The 25,188-nt window shown below is 37.0% G+C and overlaps 1 protein-coding gene across 1 annotated transcript in view; it reads right to left on the minus strand.

Annotated features, from left to right (window-relative positions):
* MYO3A (myosin IIIA) overlaps nucleotides 1–25,188 on the minus strand; it is a 129,063-nt gene that overhangs the window by 86,198 nt on the left and 17,677 nt on the right. The window contains exons 4-5 of the mRNA XM_085318306.1: nucleotides 6,559–6,663; nucleotides 5,679–5,778 (exon numbers count right to left, since the gene is read on the minus strand). Of these exons, the coding sequence (XP_085174432.1) occupies nucleotides 5,679–5,778; nucleotides 6,559–6,663 (205 nt within the window). The remainder of the gene's footprint in view (nucleotides 1–5,678; nucleotides 5,779–6,558; nucleotides 6,664–25,188) is intronic.

Consider the following 25,188-nt stretch of genomic DNA (forward strand, 5'->3'; position numbering starts at 1 on the left):
AAGACAACTAAGGACTGAAATACTTTAGTGCAAACTGAGTCACTGCATTCAACAGCCAGGTAAATGAATAGGTGGTACTGTACAGCAGGTGAGACCAGGGGTTTCCTGACAAGCTGCTCTTTTCCTAAAATGCTATGAAGGAGGATGTGGACAACTGAAGGTCTCTGAAAAGTCCAAAAGTTCAGGGAAGTAGATGGGATTGAATGAAAACCACATAAATCACACAGGCTAGAATGAGAGATGAGTAAACGAACAAACTTCTAAGTCTCTGAGAAACACTTAGGAAGCAGAAGTAAAGCAAGGTAGAACAGACTTAAGATTTAAAAGTGTTTATTAAAAAAGGCCATACAGATGTTTCTACCAAACAGGTTCTTGAATTACACCAACGACTGGGGGTTACAGGGCTGTTTTAGACAATTCTTTGCAATTCTGTTTCAATCACTGCATTTAATTTCTGCACACAAGAACTGAGTAACAGAACACGACCAGCTTGAAAATCCTTTGGGCTAAAAGTCAGAGATCAATCTACAAGTTCCAGAGCTGTCCTATCTAAATGGGTTGCCTGCCTCATAACAGCTGCTCACCGTTCCTGCACGATCATATGTTAGTGAATGCAGGAGTATTGCAGCATACTTTCCAGCTAGCCCCTCTTGCCATCTTACATGCAAAATGGTCTGGGCTTTGCAAAGGACTGAAAAGATGATTGCCTGACCCTTGAGAGAACCATGATGGAGTCTTTTCTGGACCAAGAGTGCTATTTTCTAGTTTCATGCATCTCTGGCATAAGCACACCAGCTTTCTGTATCAGACTTCTTCAATGTTTAAGCCATCAGTGACATCTTTATGTGAATTAGTAGAAAAAATTGTTTAAAAAAGCCAGGTGAATGGCTTATCCTGGATACAGCCTTTGGTCACATGATTTCTTCTTGCTGTTACTGGACAGCACAAAGGATTTCATTCACACATGGCCCATAAAAAAAGTTTTTAAGAACTAAACCTTCAACAAAGATTTGAACATTCAATAAAGAAAATGTTCCACGGCAATCCATCTTATCCCTGCTAACCCTAGTTTGAGAAATTTGGAATTATTCATTTGATTGGATTCATGAGTAGCTTGTCAAACTGCTTTGAAGGAAGTTTTTCACTGGAGTTTTTTTATTTTTATTGGCTTCTGTCACAGCCCCAGCAAAAGTTGTTTAGAAGGAACATGTGAATGTCATGCTATGTGGTATGCAGAAATGACAACAAAATGATAGCCCATTTTTGATCTGAATCATTGAAGCAGATAGCTTTATTATGGATGCATGCTAGAATGACTAAGGCAAATGTAAGTCTTGCTATGACTCATTGCTTAAAGTAAGCTAAGGGCAGAAAGAAAATTATTTTATTTTTGAATACTTTCAAATGAAATGTTTTTAATTAATTGTTTCATTTTTGCAGAATGAGTCAGACAGCATTTGTAAGTAACGCAAGGCAAGAAGAAGGAGCCGCAATAGGGTATTCTGACTACTCCAGAAAAAGTAATCCATATCAGTTTGGAAAATTACTCAAGGTCATGTTGAGCTTCTCTTCAACGTCAGCAGGATGTTCAAGGCTGGAAATTGTGATATACGTTAACAAGGGAAGTGATCAAACTGTCCTTCCCCAAAATGTCCCAGTTCTAAACTTGGATCACTCATTTCTCAAGCTATTCCCTGAGCACAAGGTGGCTCTAGACTCACAATCCACTGCAGCCAGACCAGTACTGCATGCAGTTGCAATACAGTGCCATGAGCCTTCTCTTCTGCTGCAATGCCATGTGCCACACAAGTCTTGCCAGACTGATCTGTGATCAATCAGCCCACTGCTTCTGTCACATATGGTCATGGAAGGGAGAGGCCACAACACTGTGTCACAGTAGGGGAACATGACAGCCAGTGAGGTGTCATACTACAAGGACAAAGCTCAGCGCTGTGGTTCCCTCCCTCATCTCTGACCCTGGATTTTAGATGCTTTTCCTGCATGACTGAGCAGAAAGCTCCGTAAACCAGGAGAGGTAAGCAATTAAGCAGATGGAGATATTAGTTTTACCATGGACTCACTAATTATTTTGAGATTGGATCTATTAATTTGAACATGCTGTATAGCATAACTAATTTTACTATTCCTGTTTTGTTATTATGGCAGCTGCTGGCTTATCAACACTTCAGAAACACAGCCTGTTTTATTTAGTTGCCGAATTTTAAAAAGTTTGGCCTATATTTCGATACCAATAGGCATAAGTATTATGCAACAAAACACGGTAACATCTATGCAGTCTTTTTGCCTAAGTTCATATATTGATCAATTCTTACTGATGTACAATAGGGAATTGTTATTCATATTTTGTAATCTGTAAGAAAGAAGTACTTGGAAGTACTTAGTTCCTTCTGTAAGAAAGAGTCACACCAGAGAATGTTGACACAATTACTCCACACTCTTTCTGGGGAAAACCCAGAAATTCAATTTATGAACTGAAATGAATTATGAAATGAACTTGTTACCTTCATTTAGTATTACCAAGATAAAATCATAAAAAAAATTTAAGAGGAGAGTTAATACAGAAATGTACTACCAAAAAGAAAGATTCTCACTTTTGGCATGTTTTACCAAATTGCAATTTTGAATAACAAGAAGGCAGTTTGAGAATGTCAGCATTAAAATTTCCTTGGCTTTTAAAGGTAAATGATTTCAACTAGCTTTAACAGAACCATAATCATTCTCTCTGTAGCAAAATAATTACTTACTACATTCCAAATACAAAAGTGGACCTCTGTCTATCTGCAGCTTCCAAATGACAACCAAAGTAACACCAGTTTTAAGTATGTCTTAACTAAATACTGTACTTCCTCCCCCAATCTACTTTTCCTCTAATGAGTCAAACTCCGGTTAATCTCTAGTTGAGTCAGGCTAGTATACATCCACAAAAAAACTGTGTCAGCTTTATGTCCAGTATGTTGTCTGAAACTGCAATGTCAGTAAATTGAAATGACAATATTCATGTGCAACTTCCAAATGCAACACTTCTAACATTTGAAATCTCTTGGAAAGAAAGTAGAAAAATGTAATCTGAACATGTTTTAAATACAATTAAGTGTCCTATCTTCACTACAGACAGGTTCTATTAATGTTACAATACATGTTTCAGGTAATTATGCAAATTGAAATCTTATTATCCACAGTCCTAAAGGAATTCTTGAAGTGTAGTGCAGTTCTATTAACTGCATTCACAACAGTATTTGTCATTTTTCCACCCATCTGCCAGCAGCAGTAAGATTGCGTTACCTGCTTCCCATGTCTTCCCCTGGAACCTAGGGGGAACTTTTCTATGCATAGTTGGGCTTATTTAGGGACTCTAATGATGGAGAGTTTTGCATACTGAAATGAAATACGCTTTCTCTGACTCTTTTTTCAACAATTTTTCTTCAATGTAAGAAGTTCAAGAGCTTAATTACACGCAGTATGAAAGTATGCTTTCTTCATAGAAGGACATGGCCTTCAGAAAGGAACACACCTGCTGAAAAATAATGCATTTGCCTAAGTGGTGCAATATAGTTTATATTTGCATTTTCTGGGCCATTTTCAAGGCAACAGCTGCTCATCCTGAGATATGCAGGTTTCAGCAGTCCCAAAGAAGCATAAGCTACACATGCTCTTGTTCAAGACTATCAGCCTACAAGTCCAACCCTCAAAAACACAGCTGAGGAGGAGCTTTGCACAAAATATTACACTCCTCTTTTTAGCCAAAAAGATCACTTGCCATGTGACTTTAGAGTCCTCTTCTTTCAACAATACACAAGCATGAAGAGCTCTGACTTCCAAGCTCCCAGGCTCCTTGGGATGGCAGGGGATTTCAGAAACATGTCAAATTTTTCAAAATGAAATGTCACTTGGGCTTTTTCAGAATAAAGTTAAAACAGTAGCAACAACAATAATAATATAGCTGAATTTCTGTTCTCCCATTGTGGAACAGCCGTTTATTTGACATATTAGAGTTTCCAAAGGAAAGGGAATTCTGTCTCAGACTAACACTATTTAACACATGCATGGCCTGTTCCTCGCTCTGGTTTCAATGAAATAAATTGAGTGTGACTACCCAAATAAGCAAGTATTTTTCAGCCTAAGCAGATGGTATGCTCTTAGCTCTCTGTGAAATTGGTTACAAATTGTAAGATGTAGATGACTACATGAATTCTTTTTTACAGATGAGGGTGCTATGTGTGCAAGCGACTTCAGGCGACTTTTTAACTGATGAAACAAGGTTAGACACTGAAAGATACTAAGGCTGTAAAAAATGCTGATAGTTTTTCATGAGATTTTCAAAAGGTATCCAGCATCTAATTAATTTAGATTTACATGTTAGGAGTTTTTGAAAATCTTATTAGATGCTCATTTGAATCTTTAGTGGCCAAGATATCTTTTGAAATCTGGCTCTTTAACATAAGAATCCTCCTCAAAATACCTGAAATCTGAGAAACCTATATAAAAACTTATAACAAAACAAAACAAATCTCCTTCCAAGAAAGCTAGTGAACAGCTGTGAACAATATTAAGAACATTTATAAAGAAAATTCTGTTCTTTGTACTTAGCTTCTCTCCAACTCTTTTTATACAGCATGCTATTTAGCTTTCATTCTCTGAAGTGCAGCAGGACATTTATTTTAATGTAAATGCAGACTTTTCTGTCAAGCCCCTATCCTACAGCTCAACATATAAATTGGGTTTAAAAATACTGCAGTTATTTATTATTTCTATTTGCTGTAGCAAAGAGAAACTTGAAGCACAATTGTTACAATTATTAGACTTGCATCTTCCCCAAAGATTTTCCATCAGAACAGCTAAACAGCTGATTTCCACAAATGTTCCAGGTAGTTAAACTGTCTTTAGTCATCCTTTTGTAACAGAGGAAAAGATGGACTTTTGCAAGATTTATTAGCTTTCTAGGTATAGGAGGCTAATGAATTCAAGTACTGAAGAAGGGGTCATGGGATCTGCTTGGAGAAGACTCTGTTGGTGACTTCTCATTGCTTGTAGTTAAAGAGAATGATTTTGTTTACCATTGCTGATCTAAACTCTTGCTCAGAAGATTTGAAGGTTACTTTTCAATTATAATCTTAAGAGTAGATTGCAGTAACCAGAGAATAAAGAATTAAGGTTCTCATCTCTACAGGTAGTATGTTTTGACATCTGCATAAGTGAATTAATTTGCAGAAGCATTGATCTTCTACATTTCTAACTGCCCTCTGCTCCTCAAAAAAATTAATATCCACAACATATTAAAAATCTGTGGGCAAAACTATTGATTTTGCCTCACACTAAACTTCCATACTATCAGAGACTACTAGTATGCACATGGCAAATAATTTAGATTTCTTTTTTTTAGTCAAGTGTGATGGCTTTGTAACCAAAGATTTTATCTAAAGATAAAAAATGAACATAAATACATAAAAATACAAAGTTGTAAGAACTCTGAGCCTGTAAATAATTTATTTCTATCAAATTAACAAGTACCTTCAGTTATCCAAATTATTTTTAATGAAGTATTCAAAATCTAAATATAAAGCTAATATAGTTCCTCTTTTCTAATTTCTTTGTTATATTTTATTTTCCACAGCTCAGAGGCCCAATGCTGATTGAACGAATAAATAAACATAACATACCAAAATCCACAAGCTTGACTCCTCCTTCAGTGGTCAAGAGGATATTATTTCCCTTAATATCACGATGGATAGTTTTGTTTTCATGCAAATGCTGAAGGCCCTGGAAGGTGAGATAAAGACATTAACTTTTTACTAACAACAGCTCTGTTCTTTGTATTACTTTCGCAGAAAAAGAAAGGTAACACAAGAGTATCAGAGACTTCAAAACAGAATTTTTTCATCCAAACCACAGAGATTTTATTCTTATTGGAAAAACACCTGGCCCACTATATGGAATAGGTATTTTTTAATTGCCCCACTTTCTGTCACCTAGAAGTTTTATGACAGCAGCAGAAGAAAAGCACTATAAATCTGTGTTATATATTATACCTTTAGAGTACAGTCAAAGAGAAGTGCTAAGACCTATCAGTAATTCCACTGCAGAAAGTCAAATTCCAACTAAAAGACAACTAAAAAGTAAGACACTGGGTCTTGATTAGCCAAGACAATTTTTCTTATGATACTGTTTGAATAAACTAGATTTGATGATCATTTTGCTATAGAAATATCTTGGATTCTGACATAAGAAGTAGAACAGTATTTTGAGTAAATTTCTGCTATATCTCAAAATGAAAATCAGTTTCGATGTGGAATGGTATTTACTGAGGAAATAAATCAATGGCCAGAAATCAATTTTCATTCTCTTAATAATGAACAAACGGATGAACTGTTCTTCACCTTGCTCATTCAAAAAGAATTGTATGAATTGCACATTAATTTCATTTTATTAAGCACTAGTATGATATAAGACACTGTGTTTATAGTGGAACTGATCCTCACCCATTCAAAGAAAAAGAATTATCTGAATATTGGCTGCCCTTTCATTGAGAATTTAGCTTACCATCAGAGCTTCATGTAAAATGTAAGCAATTATCAGTTCATTCATCCTTTCCCCTCTCTTCAGAAATCCTTTCACAAGATCAGTCACAGATCCACCATTGCACAGCTGCAAAGATCATGCAATACAAAATTAAGAAATGCTGTATTAAAAAATGTTGGAGTAGCAATCAAATTTCAGTTTTCAGTAGTTTTCATATTTTCACATGAACAAAATCCTACTAAAACTGGCAAACCACAAATTTCTTTTTGTGTCTACCATTTACACAAATAACATGCACTACAATTTACATCAAATGTTTTTTTTTCTTTCCCCATCTAATTCTTCATAACCAAATGCAAGTACAGCAGCCCATCTCTTTCTTTTCTCACATACTTGGTTGGCTTTCACTGAAACTGAAGTAGCTTGTAGTGTAATAAATTTCCTGTGAAAGCTTGTTTCTTTGGGGCCCACTAATTGCTTATATTCATCATGTGTGACTTAGTAGCAATGCAGATTATGACAGCATCAATTCTCAGTTAGAAAAACTACATACAACAGAAAATGGATTTAAGGCATTGGAACACAGGCAACTGAGAATTTCCCCAACAAGGAAATCTTCTAAGAGAGAAGCTGCCTTCTTTACCAGGTGCCACTTAATTCCTAGTTTAGAAGGTACATGCAAGAGGGATGGGCATCATGGAAGATGATGAAAGCATTTTAGGAAAAAAAAAAGTCTCACCTTCCACTAATACAAGGTTGGCCAGGAACGCAACACAGACTATAGCCAAGGGACTAACAAATCACAGCCATTACAGCATCAACCCTGTGAGCTCCTTGTTCTGGATTCAGAACACCACAATTTATTCTTGGCTCCTTTCCTCTTTCTCCTGACTAAATTCCAGCTATACTCTGGCAAAAACCTGTCCTCTGGTTTCTGTATAAGCAGGAGGAAGCAGAGGTTTGACCTTGCTTTCCAGAAAGGCTAGCAAGTGCAAATTACCAGCAGATTAGTTTAGGCCTGCAGTATTTCATATGTTCAAAATTCTTCAGCAGGGTGAAGCAACAGTGTAACTTTTCTCAGTTTGTAGCAGTTACCTACCTGCAAAGATTAAATTAGCACTTAAGCCCTTAAACTACTCATAATGTATTTTACTTGCACCACCAAACAATACTCATTGACTGAAGAGGCATTATCTCTTTCAAAGAGGTAGATGCCTCCAAAAAAAGTGAAACAAATTTTTAAAGTTTTATGCTGTATTATCCAATAGTTTCTCATATGAACATATAAATCTACACAAGACTTTACATCAATTTAATACAAGATTATAATTTCTTTTGAATACAGATTTTGGAGTCTACTCAACTGAAGGGACTAGTTTATCAATAAAACCTTTCAACTGCAGAACTCCTGACATTAGGCATTTGATTTTTTTTAATCAGTTCTTCTATGTCACTACATTTTTCTGTACAGCAACTACAAAAAGACTTGCACCTTAGGAAACTGCAAGGAAAAAGGAAGTGCTTCAGGAAAAAGCATTTTATAGACCTTTCTACCCAAACATTATAATAATTTTCTGATTAACCTTGGCAACCCTAGGTTGCATTGAACATGCATGACATGAACACCTACATAAATACCATTCAATACGTAAGACTTGGTGCAAGATGTTTTCCTAGTCAGGTCGGCGAAGGCTCTGTTCTGACAGATGCTGAGCTCTATGGCAAAAATCTTGGAATGCAGTTAACCTCACCCTTAACTTCAGTCGGATAATATGCATGCTTAAAGAAGGGAAAAACTCATGCTTAAAAGACGAGATTAAACACTTTGCTGGATCAGGGTCAGATTCCCAAACAGGATTGAATGTATTGGTCTTTAGCCATCCTGCTCTGTGTTCTCTGTTGACCTTTTCTTTCTTTATTTATTTATTTTAATTTTTACAATGTCATTATTCTTCTAGGCTCTCTATTGTTTTAACTTTCCCACATTGCTGACATATTTAATCGAACCTAACAGATGATCGCAATTCCACTTAATTTAATGCACTTGGATTTCAGGGCACTGAGTCTGGCTGGTGAGCAATGAGTGACAAAACAGCTATGAAATAAATTACGTAAATATGATATTGCTCTTCAAACTATTTTTCTTCATCATCTAGTATTAAAATTGTGTTTCTTATTGATAGATCTTCTGGTTTTGTAACAGAACTGGGTATCTGCTAGTCTTGCTTCCAATTGAAGAAAACTAATCAGGTAAGATATATATTCTTTCTGTAGGTGGCAGACAAAAGAAAGAACACCTCAGAAATTGCGTTGTTCAATATTCAGGCACTAAAGCCAAGACTTAATCCAGTTGCCTAGGACAGCAATCTTTATTTTCTTAAACTTGTTTTAACTAATTTTTCTACCCTTGTCATGAGTTATAAATCCCTATTACAAGATAAATATCTGCATTATAAGATAAATAAACATATAAAACATCAGGTTAAATAAGATAGTAAAACTGTGGTGACTTTACACCAAGCCAAAACCAAACCTGGATACATAAAAGGTCAACTAAGCAAGTTTTAGACATTAAAAAAAGTCACCCTCATCACAACAGAAATCCACTACTGAGCCCCAAGGCAGGGCAGCTAGTCAGGGAGAGTTCATTTAAAAATCTTACAGGCACAGGTTCTTGCATGCAAAGGCCAAATTTTCTTTTGTTACTTCTRTGAGAGCTGTACTTTTGCTTATATCAGGTGACTTGGATCTTTGTGACCACTAGTATAGCAGGGAGAGAAAAAAATGGCTAGGTATTAGAATGCAAGCAGCTAAAAAAAGGAAAAGGGATTATTGGAATACAAAGTACAATTAGAAAAAGAAGATTATGGGAGACACTGTATCCCTGGGCTCTGAGCTGCGTGGGGCGAGGGGGAGGAGATGATGATGATGACGACATAGGTTAGTATTAACCTTGTTCTATTTTTCTACTGGCTGAAGATCTCCTGAATAAAATGCTGCCTCTGGTCTTACTTACTATTTCTACTGGCTTTTTTACTGGGGATGCTGCTGCATGTCTCTATAACCATGTGGACAGATAAAGTTCAAACAGCGGTCTTCCTCTTGATCGAGGCTAACAAATTAAATGTGTTTTCAATGTAAGCTTATCTTAAATGCAGCAAAAATGAGACAGGCTCCTCTCTTCCCTCTCAAAAGAAGCCACAGAAAACTACAGTGCTCCTGCCTGAGGCAGTTCTGGACAATGGTTGCAGGAGTTTCTTTTTACCAAAACTGGCAGCAGCACGTGGGAATCTGAGCAAACAGAAGATAATTTATTTTCAGAAAGTTGATGAAAATCTGCTCCATGGCATGAAATCTTTAAAAATTCCTTAAAACTTGCAGTTCTTTAACAAGAGATTATAGGATAAACATTATTTAGCAGTACAGCCAGATTGGAAATTTCCTGGGGTGTTGTTAAATACTGCAGTTTATAATTATGATCTCTGCTGTTTCTGATTAGCATGCTGTCCCCAGCAAAAGCTGTGTATCTTCTTACCAAAATTACTGGGTTTGAGTTAAGCTAATTGTAATGCTCGTATGACAAGAAATCAGCAAGGCAGCAGAGCTAAACTTTACAAAACATATTTCTTTTTTTCACAGAGATTCTAAAATATTTTCAGAATACCTTGATGAAACGGTAAACAGGAAATGCATGGAGAACTTAAGAAACATGCAGTAGAAGCCACCTCTATGATTTGTGCTATAGGGCTGCTTCCCACTCTAAACATCAAAGTAACTGATCAAATTTCCTTCAATCTGACATGAGATACAGCCTATTCTGGAAAGAAGGGACAATATTTCTCTCTTTCATTCCTACCTCAAACATACAAGCACTCTCACTCTTTCACACACACACATTTCTGGGGTGTTGTGCTAGTTTTATAATACTTATTTTAAGCAATGAGTAATCATGGGGGAAGAACTGCATAGGGGAGAAGTAGCAGTGGGATCTGGTAGCTCAACTTGTACAGCACAAGTAGTAGTAGATGTGAACTGAGAAAGTCAATTCAATTTAGTTCTCAGAGTGTGTGAAAGGCATGCAAGAATAAAAAGGCATGCAAGAATAAAGTCTAGTGGGCCCTTGTTCCTGTAACCTTTTCCAATCAGTCACGTTTTCCAAATTTAGATTCTCTGCTATTTGCCACTAATGTTTCTGAAACATTTTGCCCAACCTGCATACACGCACTATCCCTTTGGAAATCTTATCTTAGCTGAGAAAAGCTGGACAGAATAGAATCATCTTCACTTTGCAGAGAATCCTTCCCTGCAGTTCTATTGCTTAGCCAGGTATGTCTCATTTCTTCTTCCTAAAGACAGCAGTGCTTTGCATATACTGAATTTTATCTTGTGATTCCAAAAATTGTCCAGGCATGTCACAATTGTGAATCTGGTGCTGTTCTCCAAAGTGCCTGTAAGTCAATTAGGTGTCACCACAAGTTTTTTATGTTATTAATGAATAGAAATAGGCCCAAAATAGATGCCCACTTGATGTTCTCCAAGCCCAAAATTAGACACTATTCTTTGAGTCCAGTTTTATGAAAACAAGCTTATCTACATGAAAACTAGCCTTATTGTTTACATGAAGCTTCCGTCACATTTTCCTCACACGAATGTTCTATGTGACATTACCACAGCCTCACAAAAGACATGATCTCACCTACTGCTTTCTTCTTACTATGCCAGTTATGCTGTTAAAAGAAGAGATTAAACTAATAGGATTTGATTTAGCTCAGTCCAAGTTGGTCATTTTTATCATGTTACTGGGGTATTTGCACACTGAGTGTACAAATCTGTTCATCTTCTGCATATTTGTACATTGTATTCTAGTAACTTTTTCTATAATCACTCTGGATATCAAAGTTAACAGATTGGTCTTTATTTCCCTAGGTCATTCTTTTTTCTCACTTTGTAAACTTATATACTTTCTTGTATCTCATTTATCTCTCTAAGTAACAGACCTATGGTTTCTTTGATTGCGATAACATCCTCAATCTTGTCTTTGCTATCCCATATTAGCCCTTTTGAGCTTACCAGTAAATGCCTGTACATTAGCTGTGCATTTTTGTTACTCCTCTTTGAAGCCATTCTGAAAATTTAAAATCCTGATGCATTCTTACTGGTCTCTTACTGTGTTTTTATTTTTTCTCAGTGTCACATCAGTTTCCAGTTGTGTGTTTAGCATAGTCTCTTTTAGTAACTACCAACTGTCCTGCTCTCCTTCATTCTTTACCCTATCTTCCTAACCACAGCTACCTACCAGTTCCCCAAGCTGGGTGAAGCGTACTTTCATAAAGTCTGTTAACCTTATACCACTGCTCCTTCATCCTTCCTTTCCTCAGAAAAGTGAACGCCATTACTCCTTTCACTGAAATTTTTACTTTTCTAATTATTTTCCTCTTTTTCATTCAAATTCCTTTCCATTTTCAGCTTTTCAGAATAGATCTTGATTAGAGCAGAATCAACTTGATATAGCTATTTCCACAGTTACTTTCATTGCATTCTGTCTCCAAGTACTTGAAGAACCATATGTCCCACCATATCATCTGTGACAGAGTGTCAATTGTGACCAGATAAATTTCTATTTTCTATGCACATGTCTTTACAACTACCTATGGCTAAAGGTTACACCCCACTAACAGGAGCTAATATAACCACAAATATGTCAGAGTACAACATTTGTGAAAACTAATTCACTTTCTTCAATGGGCCAAATAGTTCAAGATGCTGCTCCTGTCCTGATAGCTTACTTTTAAGTTTACTTCAAATGGAAGAAAGATGTGCGTGGTATCTCCTGTTTTTCCTAACAATTGCACAAGATAATCCATAGCCAAAAGAAATCATACTAACACTCTACACTTTCAGGTAAAGTTGACTGTTTCAATTTAGTGTGAATGAAATACATCACTAAAATAGATTTCTTTCCTTAGTTCTGGTTTAGCTTCAGTGACTACAGACCATTTTGTATTTATAATTCTATCTTATCATCTAGCACATTCAGGGCTGTGTTAGTCACAGCCTCACAGGCATTTGTTTGTTACTTCTGATTTCTTTATACTGAGTTTGGCTTTTAACTTCCTATTTTCTTTGCCAAGCTCATGCACTGACAGGACATCATGCCAGAGGAAAAGTTCTCCTATTCCATCTTGTGCAATGCTGGCATTCCTTTTCACTTTTCTTTCTTGATCAAAATGTAGTTCTCTCTACCTTGCAAACCTACATAGCCAAAATGGGAAAGACCATGTCTATGTCAAGATTATGTTCTCTTATATACAGAAGCTTGTGGCTTTCAAGTGTAGTATTTCATGATACCAACTTTTCAGCTGTGGAAATACCCAAAAAAGAAATTTCCTATTTTAGTAATGGCTCTCAGGGCTCATTAGTACTTTTGGAATGTATCAGGTCATCCATACACAATACTGCGACATTACTGCATACAAGAAACCTATTTTCCATCACATATCCAGTATTCAAAATATGCTCTACTCTTGAAACTCAGTATAATTTGGACTCAGCATAACAAAATAATTTAAACTCAGAGAACCTAAAACATTTTTAAGATTGTCTCTAACACAATGAGCAAAAGCAAGTAAGTGACAGTGCTGTACAAAAGTTTTACTGAAATTCAGTTAGGCTGTGACCACTGAAACTCCAGCCTTATAAAAACTGCGTATCATACCATCACATAATTCACGTTCTTTTTGTTGTCGATAAAATATATTTACATCTGTATGAAGTCAATAAAGAAATGAATCCATCCCACCTCTTCTGCCCACAACTCTTCCTCCAAAAGTATGCAACTGAAGTAACATCACACTGATTTGGAATAGTGCAATGGAAAGCAATCAAGATCTAAATCACCTAAAAATATGTTTATAATAAATTCCGAAGAAGCATGGCAACAGCATAATGTAGCTGTAATCTTTTTAATCAAGGAAAATGGAAGAGTCATTTTGCAAAATCATAAGTAATCTAACTCCAAAATTGAATGCCAACAGTTAATAGAGAGTCCAGAACTTTCTGAACAAATGCAAGAAGATGCTTACCAAGAAAGAACATTTTAATACAGAAGACTTAGTGCAATTCATCATTTTATTATACTCAAGGAGCAGTGGTAAAAAAGAACAGAGTGCAAAAGCACGCTCCCTTGGTTAGGGTGAAAAAGCAGGGCCTAACATCAAGATCAATAATGTCAACAGAAGTATTTTTACTGACTACGGCAAACTTAATTGAGGCTTTAGAAAACATAAAATCTAGTAAGTAAATAGGGCACCCTGTGATAACAGTGAGCACTTCACAGCTTTTATTACCTGTTCAGAATCACATTTCTACTCAGTCTTTACCAATTATTAAAGATTTCAGAGGCTTAGGTTTTATTAAAATAAACAAATTTAAATGTTTTACTCAAAATAACGAGGTCAAATAAAAAAACTAAATAAACCAATCTCCCCTCTGACTGTGTCTGTGGCAACGCAGGTGCTGGCTGCAGGACTTGGCTTCAGCTACCTCAGTGATTTTCAGAGTTGCAACAAACTCTGCAGTCCCTTCTGGAGGTCATAATGATTTTCTTTCCACCACCACTGACACCTGGCCGTCTGCTTCCTGCACCTCTCAGTGGTCCTGTCCCTCTGTCCATCAACTTCTAGTTTCTCACTGTCATGCTCTTCCCTCAAACCCTGCAGCCTCCAACCCTCTCTGCCTGAGCCAGAAAAGCCCACTTGCTTCAGTCGCTCCCTTTATAAAGAGACCCAACATACAATCTGAGAAGAAACACAGCAAAATGGTACTGTCCATTGCATTTGCATTAAAGTTTTTAACTCTCAGCTGTCTGAAGTTAAATGAGAAGAGTCTTACCCCAAGCGTTCTTATTGTCCTTGATGCTATCTCCCAGTAAACCTAACGTAACCTGGGCTCTATGAATGGCTATACTAATGTACTTTGGATTTTTTTAAAATATCCTCATACCTTTCACAAAGATGTGATCAAAATTAAAATGTACAGAAATCTAAATGATGTTAAATATTAGAATTTGGGGGGCATAGTACTAACATGCTACCAAATCATATGGTAGAATTAAAAAACAAAAAATCATGTTTTTTTTCTGGGCTTTGGCTTTACTTGGCAAAAAGTGTAAGAGATTGATCAGACCCATCTTACTGCAGGTACAATAAATACTACAGTAAGGTGGGCAACAACATATGCTCAACAGCTGCCTAAAGGATATGGACTGTGCAAACAACAGTGTAATAGCAAGTACTAATTTTGCAAAAAAATTACAAGTATTTCCTAAAACTTTGAAGTGTCAAATGATGGTTGTAGACACAAATCTTTGATCTTCAGAAAGTAGGATATAATTCAAGAGTGAAAAATTGCTATAATTGGCAAGCAAAGAGGTACATATTAGAAATGGAGAAATTAAGGCTATTTTAGATGTATAATGGATCAAAGTATTGAATGTTGGCCTGAATGGAGCAATTATAACCAAAGACATCACTGAAAAATAATCCACATCGAAAAATATGAAAAAGCCCATTTTCAACTGTTCCATTTTTCTTCTATGTATGTCATTTTGAAATATCTGATAATATTTAGACAAATCACACCACCCTTCCAAAAACAAAAGAGATTTGTTTTCTACTATGCTGATTTTCTGAAAGATAAGTTTTTTACAGTAAATCTCCATCTAAAAAAACTTCATATCTGTTCTCTTATTACAATACTTCATTATATTATAATGAGCAGCTTCAGTCTGCAGCTTTTTAAAACTCCAAAAATCTGCCTTTATCTCCATATAGATGGAAACATGCTTGCGTACAGTAACTGTTTCATCTAATGGAAACATACTGTAAGCATGCAAAAGAAGAAATCTGAAATAAATTACTCATTCGTACAACAAAAAGGCACTCCAGATATAATTTAATGTCCTTAGTTTATCTCGGATAGGCTCATCCCGAGGCCATCAGGTCCTGCTCTTAGGTGTTCTCACAGACTGCTGTGGAGTCTGAGAGTGGTACTACCCAGAGAGGCCTCACAAGGAAATGTAATTTCAACATTTTCCTATTCTGACCAAAATCAACACAGAAATAAGAAATCCAGTCCAGACAGCTGTTACAACGTGGAAGGACACAGGCCATACGTGGCTCTAAAGACAAAACCAGGAAGGAACGTGGGAGAGGAGGGGGTCAGATTCTGTTTGGACAGCATCAAGAAGGCTTGTATTTTAAGAAGTCTACAGCAGCTTTTCTGGAAGGGGACAGGAAATCTGCCCACTCCATATTACAGCAGTCAACCAGACGTTAAGAATAGCTCCAAACAAGATACAAAGATTGGTCCAAAGGAAGAGYAGGGTCCTTCACTGCAGCTTCTGAGCCTGTCATAGGATAATTGTGCCAAATACCCAGTTTCTCTAATTCATGTTCCTAAAACAGGACTACAAGGTTTATGAGGGGGTTATGCCAGTATCCACAGGATSATCACTAGAGTATGGCACCTCACATAGTTCCTCACTATTTCAAATTTCCATATTCTAAACCAGGCCTCTTCTCTCTCTTTTTTTTTTTTTTTAAGACTAGATCTTGTTTTGATGGTTGAAGTCCTAACAACTTCAGTGCCACAGAACTGCACACTAAACTTTAGATACATTAGTCTAAGTCACATATACAGTGGAACATCCCCAAAGGGAATCACATAATTAGGCCCTCCCTCAGCGCTGAGCCTTCCTGTGCTAGGAGCGTTTGGACCGAGGATGACATGGAGGCTGCACATTTTTTTCAGCCAACCGTCCGAGAGCATGAACAACCAAAAGCTGTTTTGCAAGACTGCCTGCAGTTCCTCTCCCTCTCTTCCACATACCAAGAGGTGCCATGAAGCCTGCTAATGCCATGAGCTGAGAAAGGACAGAGATAAAGCTAATGGAGAGAAAAACGTTTTACTAATAGCCATTGGGATTCTTATATGACACTGAAAAGCACTATAAGAGAAAAGGATAGAACTGCCTGCCTTGCTTTGAGCTRTTCGTCTCTGTCCTCAACCTGCTTTGGCACTAACACCACTCTGAAGCAATAGTCTGTTCCTGGATGCAGAAAAGAAGCAATATCCTGTGAAGAGTTTTTGTGTCAGCCATGTGGAGGTGACTGCACATCCTCATTACATGAAGCATTCCCTGCCTCTAGGACTCTGCCCTCYGCCCTTCTGGAACTGGGATATGGCATTGAGGTCTAAAGGAACTGTTGCTCTGGTCAAGGAAYATTATGCAGACAAATAGCTTTTTAAAAACATGGATCTATTTACCTAGTGCACAGAAATTATCAGTTTACCTACAGAGCTCATAAAATCAAATTTAATGAATCTAAAGTAAATACACCATCACTTACTGCAAAGTCAGAGGTGAGTGTAAAAGTTGAGGAGCCTCTTTTTTACAGTTTCTTGCCTTTTGTGTTTTACATCACTCAAATCTCCCATCTCTCAAACAGCTGAAGCCTCATCCATGTTAAGTCAAACAACACCAGCAGGGCAGTGTGGATGATACATTTCTACCTTCCTTTATGTGTGTGGAGGTAGAAAAGGGGCCTGAATTTAATAACAGTTGTCTTAAGCCTAAAAGTTCATATCATGCTTCTGGCAATTTCAGCCTCAATTTTAAAAAAATTGCTGATAACTACATTTTCTTTTAGATACTGGTTGCTCTTCTTTTAGAGCACGCTACACTGCAATCTAGAATTGTACTGTTGGCATCTCTATCGTCTAACTGAAAACTCATTTCTTCAACACAATCCAGCAATTGGACCTGCTGCTTTCACTCCACTACTTTCTCCACAAGCTGATGTCTCTTTAGATGCATAGTTATATTTCACAGATGAGACATTATAAAACAGAGGAGTTTTTTAAGTAAATTTCACCAAATATTAAAATTACATGTGAAGTCTAAAAGGCAACGTGATCAAAAACTTTTCCATGTAAAGYAGGTCAGTGAAGGATCCAAAAACATTACCAACACAAGATTTGGGCATTAATTATACACTTTTTTTTTATCTGATATATATGTAAATCATGCTGTCACCATTCATTTATGAAGCTGCAAGGAAAATTTATACATATTTCATGACTTCTAGGGCTCTCTTCGTGACCACAGTTAGTATTTGCAGACATCTGTATGTATCTTATTTGTTAAATTTTCCTCCCCAAACACTAAACATGTATATTCTGTGTAACAGCACAGAAGGCTCGCTCAAGGCCAGATACAACAGCACTGATGTACCTTTGAACTTTCTCATTTTATTCAGGAGTTATTGCAACATCTTCTTTTCTTAGCCTCGGTGATTTCTTGTCCCTGAGTAACCACCTGTGACCATGCCATTCTCCCTTCGAAAACTCATGCTGGCCATCCCTCCTCAATCACATCAAGCATGAGCTACTTGCTTTTACTTTCAAGACCTATTGCAGACATTCTCTCTTCTTTGACAGCAACAGATCTGCTCCCAGCCCTTATTAACCCACAGTGCCTAACATTCATCACTTGCTAATTGTAAGCATAACACATTTTCCTTTCTGCTTTGAAGGAGCAGCCARAACAACCAGAAAACCACATTGCTATCCTCCTTCAAATCCCTCCTTATTAACTCTCCTTTGCAGCAATGCTTACAAATTCCRGTGGCTGTTTGAGACCACAACTGACTCTTGTTATCCCCTCAGTTCTCTATTTCCAAATCCATTTCTTCGCTCTGACTTTAAATGTTGATGTAAGCTCTTTGATATGAAGACTGATCTTTAGTATTGGGACAGTCAGAGTAACTGACTGCAACTGGAAAGGCAGAGTGTGTCAGGCTCACTGTCCAGGCACAAATTCAGCAATGGCTATTCTTCTAAAGATGAAAATAAATCCATAACAGATTTACATYAGGGGACCTTGTGGCCAAGAAGGCCAATGGTCTCCTGGGGTGCATTAGGAAGAGTGTTGCCAGCAGGTCATGGGAGGTGATCCTGCCCCTCTACGAAGCCCTGGGGAGGCCACATCTTGAGTACTGCAACAAGTTCTGGGCTCCCCAGTACAAGAGAGACATGGAGCTACTGGAGAGAGTCCAGCGTAGGGCTACRMRGATGATCAGAGGGCTGGAGCATCTGCCCTACGAGGAACGGCTGCGAGAGCTGGTCCTGTTTAGCCTGGGGAAGAGAAGACTGGGGGGGAGGGATCTTATCAATGTATATAAATATCTGAAGGGAGGGTGTCAAGGGGATGGGGACAAACTCTCTTCAGTTATCTCATGTGACAAGACAAGAGGCAATGGGCAGAAAYTGAAGCACAGGAAGTTCTGCCTGAACGTGAGGGGRTATTTCTTCACTGTGAGAGTGACGGAGCACTGGCACAGGTTGCCCAGAGAGGCTGTGGAGTCTCCTTCTCTGGAGATATTCAAAGCTCGCCTGGATGCAACCCGGTCTAACACGCTCTAGGTGACCTTGCAGAAGCAGGAGGCTTGGACTAGATGACCTCCAGAGGTCCCTTCCAACYTCACCCATTCTRTGATTCTATGATTCTATGACCTTAGCTTGTTATGTACTCAGTAGAAAATTGCAACTGCCCTCACAACCGGTAACTAAATAAGAACTACATTAAATGGCCACTTTCTCCCCAGGCTTGCTATGTGTTTAGTACCAGTAACAGTCTTTGTTAGGCAGGTTCTCCCATACTTTTTATACAGCTAAAAGAATGTTGATTAGATGCCTGAGCTCTCCCAAGCCACACAAGCCACTAGAAGTAATCTAGTACAAATGGACTCCTGTGACCCTGGGACAGTAAGCTGGCAGTTGGGCAGCTTGGCATATTGTCAGTCTATTCTTATTTCCATGTAGGATCAGCTATAAAGTTGTTATAAAGTGYCCTCATGCAGATCAAATCCTATCCACACAAGGCGCTGATACCTCACCTATGCTTGCAAAAAGAATACTAGGCAAGCTGAAGCACTACATTTTTTTCTGTAAAGTCTAGTTTACATCTAACTCCTAGGAGCTTCTACCCACTGGGTTTATTCGTTTTGCTCTTTTTTGAGGTGAAAAAAAGCCATATAAGTAGACGTGTSCCAAGGATGTAAAGAGAGAATTTAAATATTTGTATCTTTTTAATTTTTCCTCTTGATGTTAACTTCTAAAGATCGAAGTTAAATAACAATTTTGAATCGTGGCAGGCAGATTTTGAATTAGCAATCATACCTGCCAACTGGATTATAATAATCCCTCATGATAATCTTTCCATAATTCTCCTGAGTTATCAGTGTCCAATAAGCAGGTTTAATTAACATCAAGAACCATCCAGAAGATAAAACTCAAAGTTTACAAACTTGCCTACAACAATGTAGAACTATACAAATTACCAATCTCCTTAACGTATTTATTTTCCTATATGAAAAGACTGAGGAAGTAGAAAAAGCTAGCATGCTGATTCTTTAGAGAAGCATGTTCCAATCACAAGCTATTCCACACTTCTACATAATTCTTCTGACAAAGATGACATATTGGAACAAAAAGTTTTTCATGAGAACAGAGATGAATTGAGTTGATTTAAATCCAGAATGTGCATAAGTATTAATGATACAGATAGTCCTATCTACTCAAACATTGTTTGTGAAAGTATTTTAATAATAGAGATGGTTAGAAAACAGAGCTTTTAGTCCACTAGAAATTGCAATATATTCCTCTCTCAAATGAACAAGATTCTAAATTKATGAATTCTGAACTGCTTGACACACATTCAAAAGTATTATGATTCAGAAATGTTTTCATAATGCCAAAAACATTATATTTACTATGTGGAGTTATATATAGTAACAAGTATATAATGTTGACACAAAATTCAAAACTCTGTGCTCCAAGAGGAGACAGTGCAGCATGACAATATCATCATGTTTAGCGGATAAACAAAYGGATAGTAAATAGAATACTTGTAAGGATATACATAATATAATAATCATAGGTGCTGCAGAGTGTGAAGGAAATAGATYGCAGAAATTGGACAGACCTTCAACAGCATCTTCTAAGGCTACCATAGAAGACAGAGTGTGGGCTACACAGACCATTGGTCTGTCTCAGTAGGACATCCAAAATGTTCCTAAAGTATTCACATATGCAGTAGGAAAACCAAAACACCTAAACAGAATGCTTTGACAGACTTCCTGCAGTTGAACAGGGACAAATAGATTTATTTCTGTATCTTCCCGACAATTCATTCCACCCCTCCAGAAATGGAAAAGTCCCTACAAAATGCTTTGATCTTACAAAACTGTTCTTTTGGGTCAGAAGCTGTTGCATCCAAACTTTTCAAACTTTTTTTTTCCCTTGACCAAGCTCAATTTTAGCTCGTACAAAACTCTTCTGATTACTATAAAAATAATTGAYGCTCCTTGTATTTCCTAAGCATAAAAATATATTGAGAACGGTAAAATATAAAGAAAACTAGTGCTTTCTTATATGACTTGCAAATCCAAATTCATCTCAAATATGACAAAATGTGTCTTCTAAAAATGGAACTTTAAGTGCTTCTTAAAGATCTACCTGACCTGCACGGGAAATTAACTATGAAAATATATTCCATTTCCATTCTTGGCCTCTGGCTCACGGTAGCAAGTAAAAGCTGTGTAATACTCTGCTGTGGTGTTTGGATCCTTCATTCAGTCTTTACCAGGCTTTTTCTTGCAGTACATTGCAGGCAAGTGCTGTYACACTTGTGCTCCCCACTGGCCCTTGACCTGCATGCTCTTCTGCAGGACCCAACATGACTTGCTTCTCTGCAGTTGATTTCCAACTATCTCAGAACCATTCCCTACATAGCATCCAGAGCAGAAAGAAACAAGCTACAGTACACACTGCCTTAGCACTGTCATCACACTGATGTCTGCTGACACGAAACTGCTTTTCTGATTCATCCCAAGTACAATATCCAAGTGGTTTCTTTTCATCACAGACTGAATAGCTAATTTCTTCTGCCTGCATCCCTGGACACATGTGACAAAGCTTAATCAGCCTTGCAGGAGTCCTCTCTAGCAACGTTCACTGTTGTAAGTGTGACTGAAACAGCATCCATTCAGGAGCAGGTGTTCAACCTACAGCGAGTAGGGTGTTCATGAGCTGAGTAAGAATACTCCTATTCCATACAGATGTATTCTTTTTTCACRTTTACTCCTACAGGCTGCTTATGTAAAAAAAAATGCTGAATTAAGAATTAGGTTACCTTATCACCAAAAAGAATGCTAATCACATTAAAAGATCTTACAATATTAGTTCTTATTTGCTTGTTTATGGTTTGTAAAATCTATATTCTTTACTRGTGTCAAATTCAGGTCTTTGTGTGTTAAGATGAACACTATACAGTAATTCTGCTCTTCTACAAATACTGTATTACATAGGCCATATACAGAAGCAGTGTTATCAGGAAAGGCTATTTAACTTTATTTTTCCAAATAACCATTATGAAAGTTTCTGAAATATCGCCATAATCAGTAACTTTTAGCWCTTTCTAACTAATTTAGCACTTAATTGATTTTAGCACTTTTTAACCTGTTTGTTATGGTACCTCAGTTAGATTAAAGTACAAGATTGACTAGAGATCTCTTGATGCTTTATTCTATCAAAAAGRTGTTTGTTTCTTTGAAAGAATTATTTTTCAAATGAATAACAGCTCTTATTCTCCCAAAAGYATACTTCCAACCCATAACACTGCATGTTCAAAAGGGCTTTACACAATCATCTAGGTATTCTGCACATTAGCATAGAGATAGATATATAGAACTAAGAAAATGAAATCCAAATGTTCAGTAGAAAATTAGGAATTTCACCTTAAATTGCAAAAAGAATTTCTGTAAAAGCACATGCTATTGGGCAATTCCAAATGATGAGGTTATGAAGAAACTTTCTGTCTATCTAGAATTATTTTGTAACAGCTCTTTACCATCATTCTGAAGCAAATGCTTATGGCTTATACAGAGACAGAAAACTGACAGATGATCCAAGCCAATAGGTCATCTCCTAAATCCAATTAGTTGTAGATAAATATTTTCTGATATTCATCTGGTTTAATAATGTCTAATCAAGGACAATACCTTCAACCTTGACTGTGAAAATCAAATGCTTCACTGTTGACATAGTTAGCTAAATGCTCTAGAGTGAGCACCAAATAAAGGCATCAATTTTCATTAAAAATGCAATGTCCAACTATCTTGTCCTGGAATTTGAAAGAGTTCAGTTCAAAAAGGAGTAAGTTATGCAAGAATAGATTCTTCCTGAAAAAAAGAGACGGAAGGAGAAAGAAGGGCAATATTTAACACCAAGACAGCAATAATCTCATCATAAAACCACTTAACGACTTTTCTAGTATTCAGAATGGCTGATAACTTGAGAGATCTAATGATTTTATGACAATTCATATATCATGATCTAAAATCTCACAAGAACTCTTTACAAATGTAAACTATTATTTTTAACTGCTTGATCAGTTTTAGCCTCAAAACCTAAACTCAGTCATCACTTACCTTAGTACAATCATCTCAAATCATCTCTACCTCTAACAAAAACCCGAAGAAACAGAATCAAGTGTTATGATCATGTCAAACACGATCAAGGTACCTCCCTTCCATAACAGAAATATTACTTCTGTTTCAGAAAAATCACTAAGTCCTAAATTACTGGAGAGTGGGAGAGCAACTTGTAAAAATTCTCCCATGCTTCTTAAGGAAGCTATAATAGATTCACCTTGATCTTGCATTATTCCACAGACCTCTACAATTGTACCTGGTCAGACAGAAGACACAGGGTAGATGGATCTTTGATCTGATTAGAAGAAAAACAAAGAAACAAACAACAGCCAACCAATCAGCATTATTTACAAGCTAGAATGTTAGTTTTATATGACTCTTGTACTAAAAAACATGTAAGAATTGGACAGTACAGCTCATATAACCAATGTGGAAGACTGAATTAGGGAGAAAGAAACCTAACAACATATTTTCTTCCCAGTCTGGCCTGCTGTTGATATATAGCATGGGACATGTCTTAAAGAGACATGACTCAGGGTTTTTTTTTTCTCTAGAAAAAAAATGTTTTCATCCTACACAGGTGAAGTCTAACTCTCCACAATGTAATACTGCTGCTAAACTGGGGCTTTAAGTCCATTGCTAAAGGCTGTGTTTTTCCAYTTATCACAACCTATTCTTAGTGAGCTTCAGAAGCCTTTTCAAAACCTCCTGCCCACAAATCCCATCACCAAGCAGAGTAAATCAACAAACTCTGCTTTCAATGCCACTCTGCTCATGTAAGTTCTTCCCAACAGCTACAGCTTTGTGGGAATATAGAAGACCGGAGATCGCCCTCTACACTAAATTCCCTACTTCTCTCTCTTTTTAACATTTTGCATCCAGCTACTATGGAAGCTGCTTCAGATTCTTCAGTCTGCACTGGTCTACACTATTTGTCTCTCCTTTCCTTTGAAATTTATCTTCAGACTAGATYCTGACTACAAAAGGTTCATCTTCATTTCAGAGGATCATACAGACCTTCCCCAAATCTAAATTTCAAATTTGAATTCTCCTCTTCAGGGGAAGCAACTGTTCTGAAGTGAAAATGCTCCTTTATGATAAAAACAAAAAAACTAARCAATGGAAACAGAGTTCTCTAAGCTAAAGTAGAGATTAATCATCACTTTTATGGATTTATAAATACATATATTGAAAAGAAAATTTTTTTTTTCATTTATATAAACTGCAAGACACCTAAATAGCTACTGCAAAAAGCAAACTGAAATGGCAAACTGAAATGGAATAAAGCTGCATACAAGCAAAGAGGAAGGTGACACTTCAACAGAGGAATCTGTTCCATGATGGTTTTCTTTCACAGGTATTTTTATTAACAGAAGAGTTTTATCAAAGTTACCACTGGATAAACATAAACTAAAACCCACTGMATCCACAGCTCTACATGTGTAATGACAGAAAGCATCCAAGACTCCACAGCAGCACATGCATGCATACAGCTTTGTGCCCAAAGAGTAAGTATGAAACATACTCCAGATGTAGCTTGCATTTTTCACATTTAAAAAATAAAGCCATGCCAAAGATAAAGTTAAAATATAAACACTTGAATGTGCTTCTTTACACAGTCTGTCCTACCTTGATTGCTTGGCATCAGCCCTGCACATGCCAGAAGTTTCACAGATGGATGTTCATATGCCCAGCAGACACAGTAGAAGCTATATTTTCAGAGATTCTCACTACATGAGGAATTGACATCTTTTCACTTCAGTGTAACCTTATCATTTGTTATGATTTCAAAGGGAAAATATTCTTAAAAAATTCTATGCATGTCAGAAGACTTTGGAAAATCTTTTAGAACTTAGGCAGTATTTAGAGCTTGTTTCCAGGATAAGATCCCATTGCTGTCTGAAGTATTTGGCAGAAGGGTTGTATTCATTTAGCTGGCAAATGATAAAATACAGCAAATTCTTCAATGTCAATTTCATCAAATACTGATCAAACATCAGCAAGAGCCTTGACTGTTATGAAAGCCACACAATTCCTAGTAGACACATTGTTCATTTGCTTTTGTGGCATCTTGAGGTCAATCCTGAAATATCAGAGA

The sequence above is a fragment of the Rhea americana genome, unplaced genomic scaffold, assembly GCF_003343005.1.
Source record: "Rhea americana isolate MKP2758 unplaced genomic scaffold, rheAme1 scaffold_53, whole genome shotgun sequence".
NCBI lineage: Eukaryota > Metazoa > Chordata > Aves > Rheiformes > Rheidae > Rhea > Rhea americana.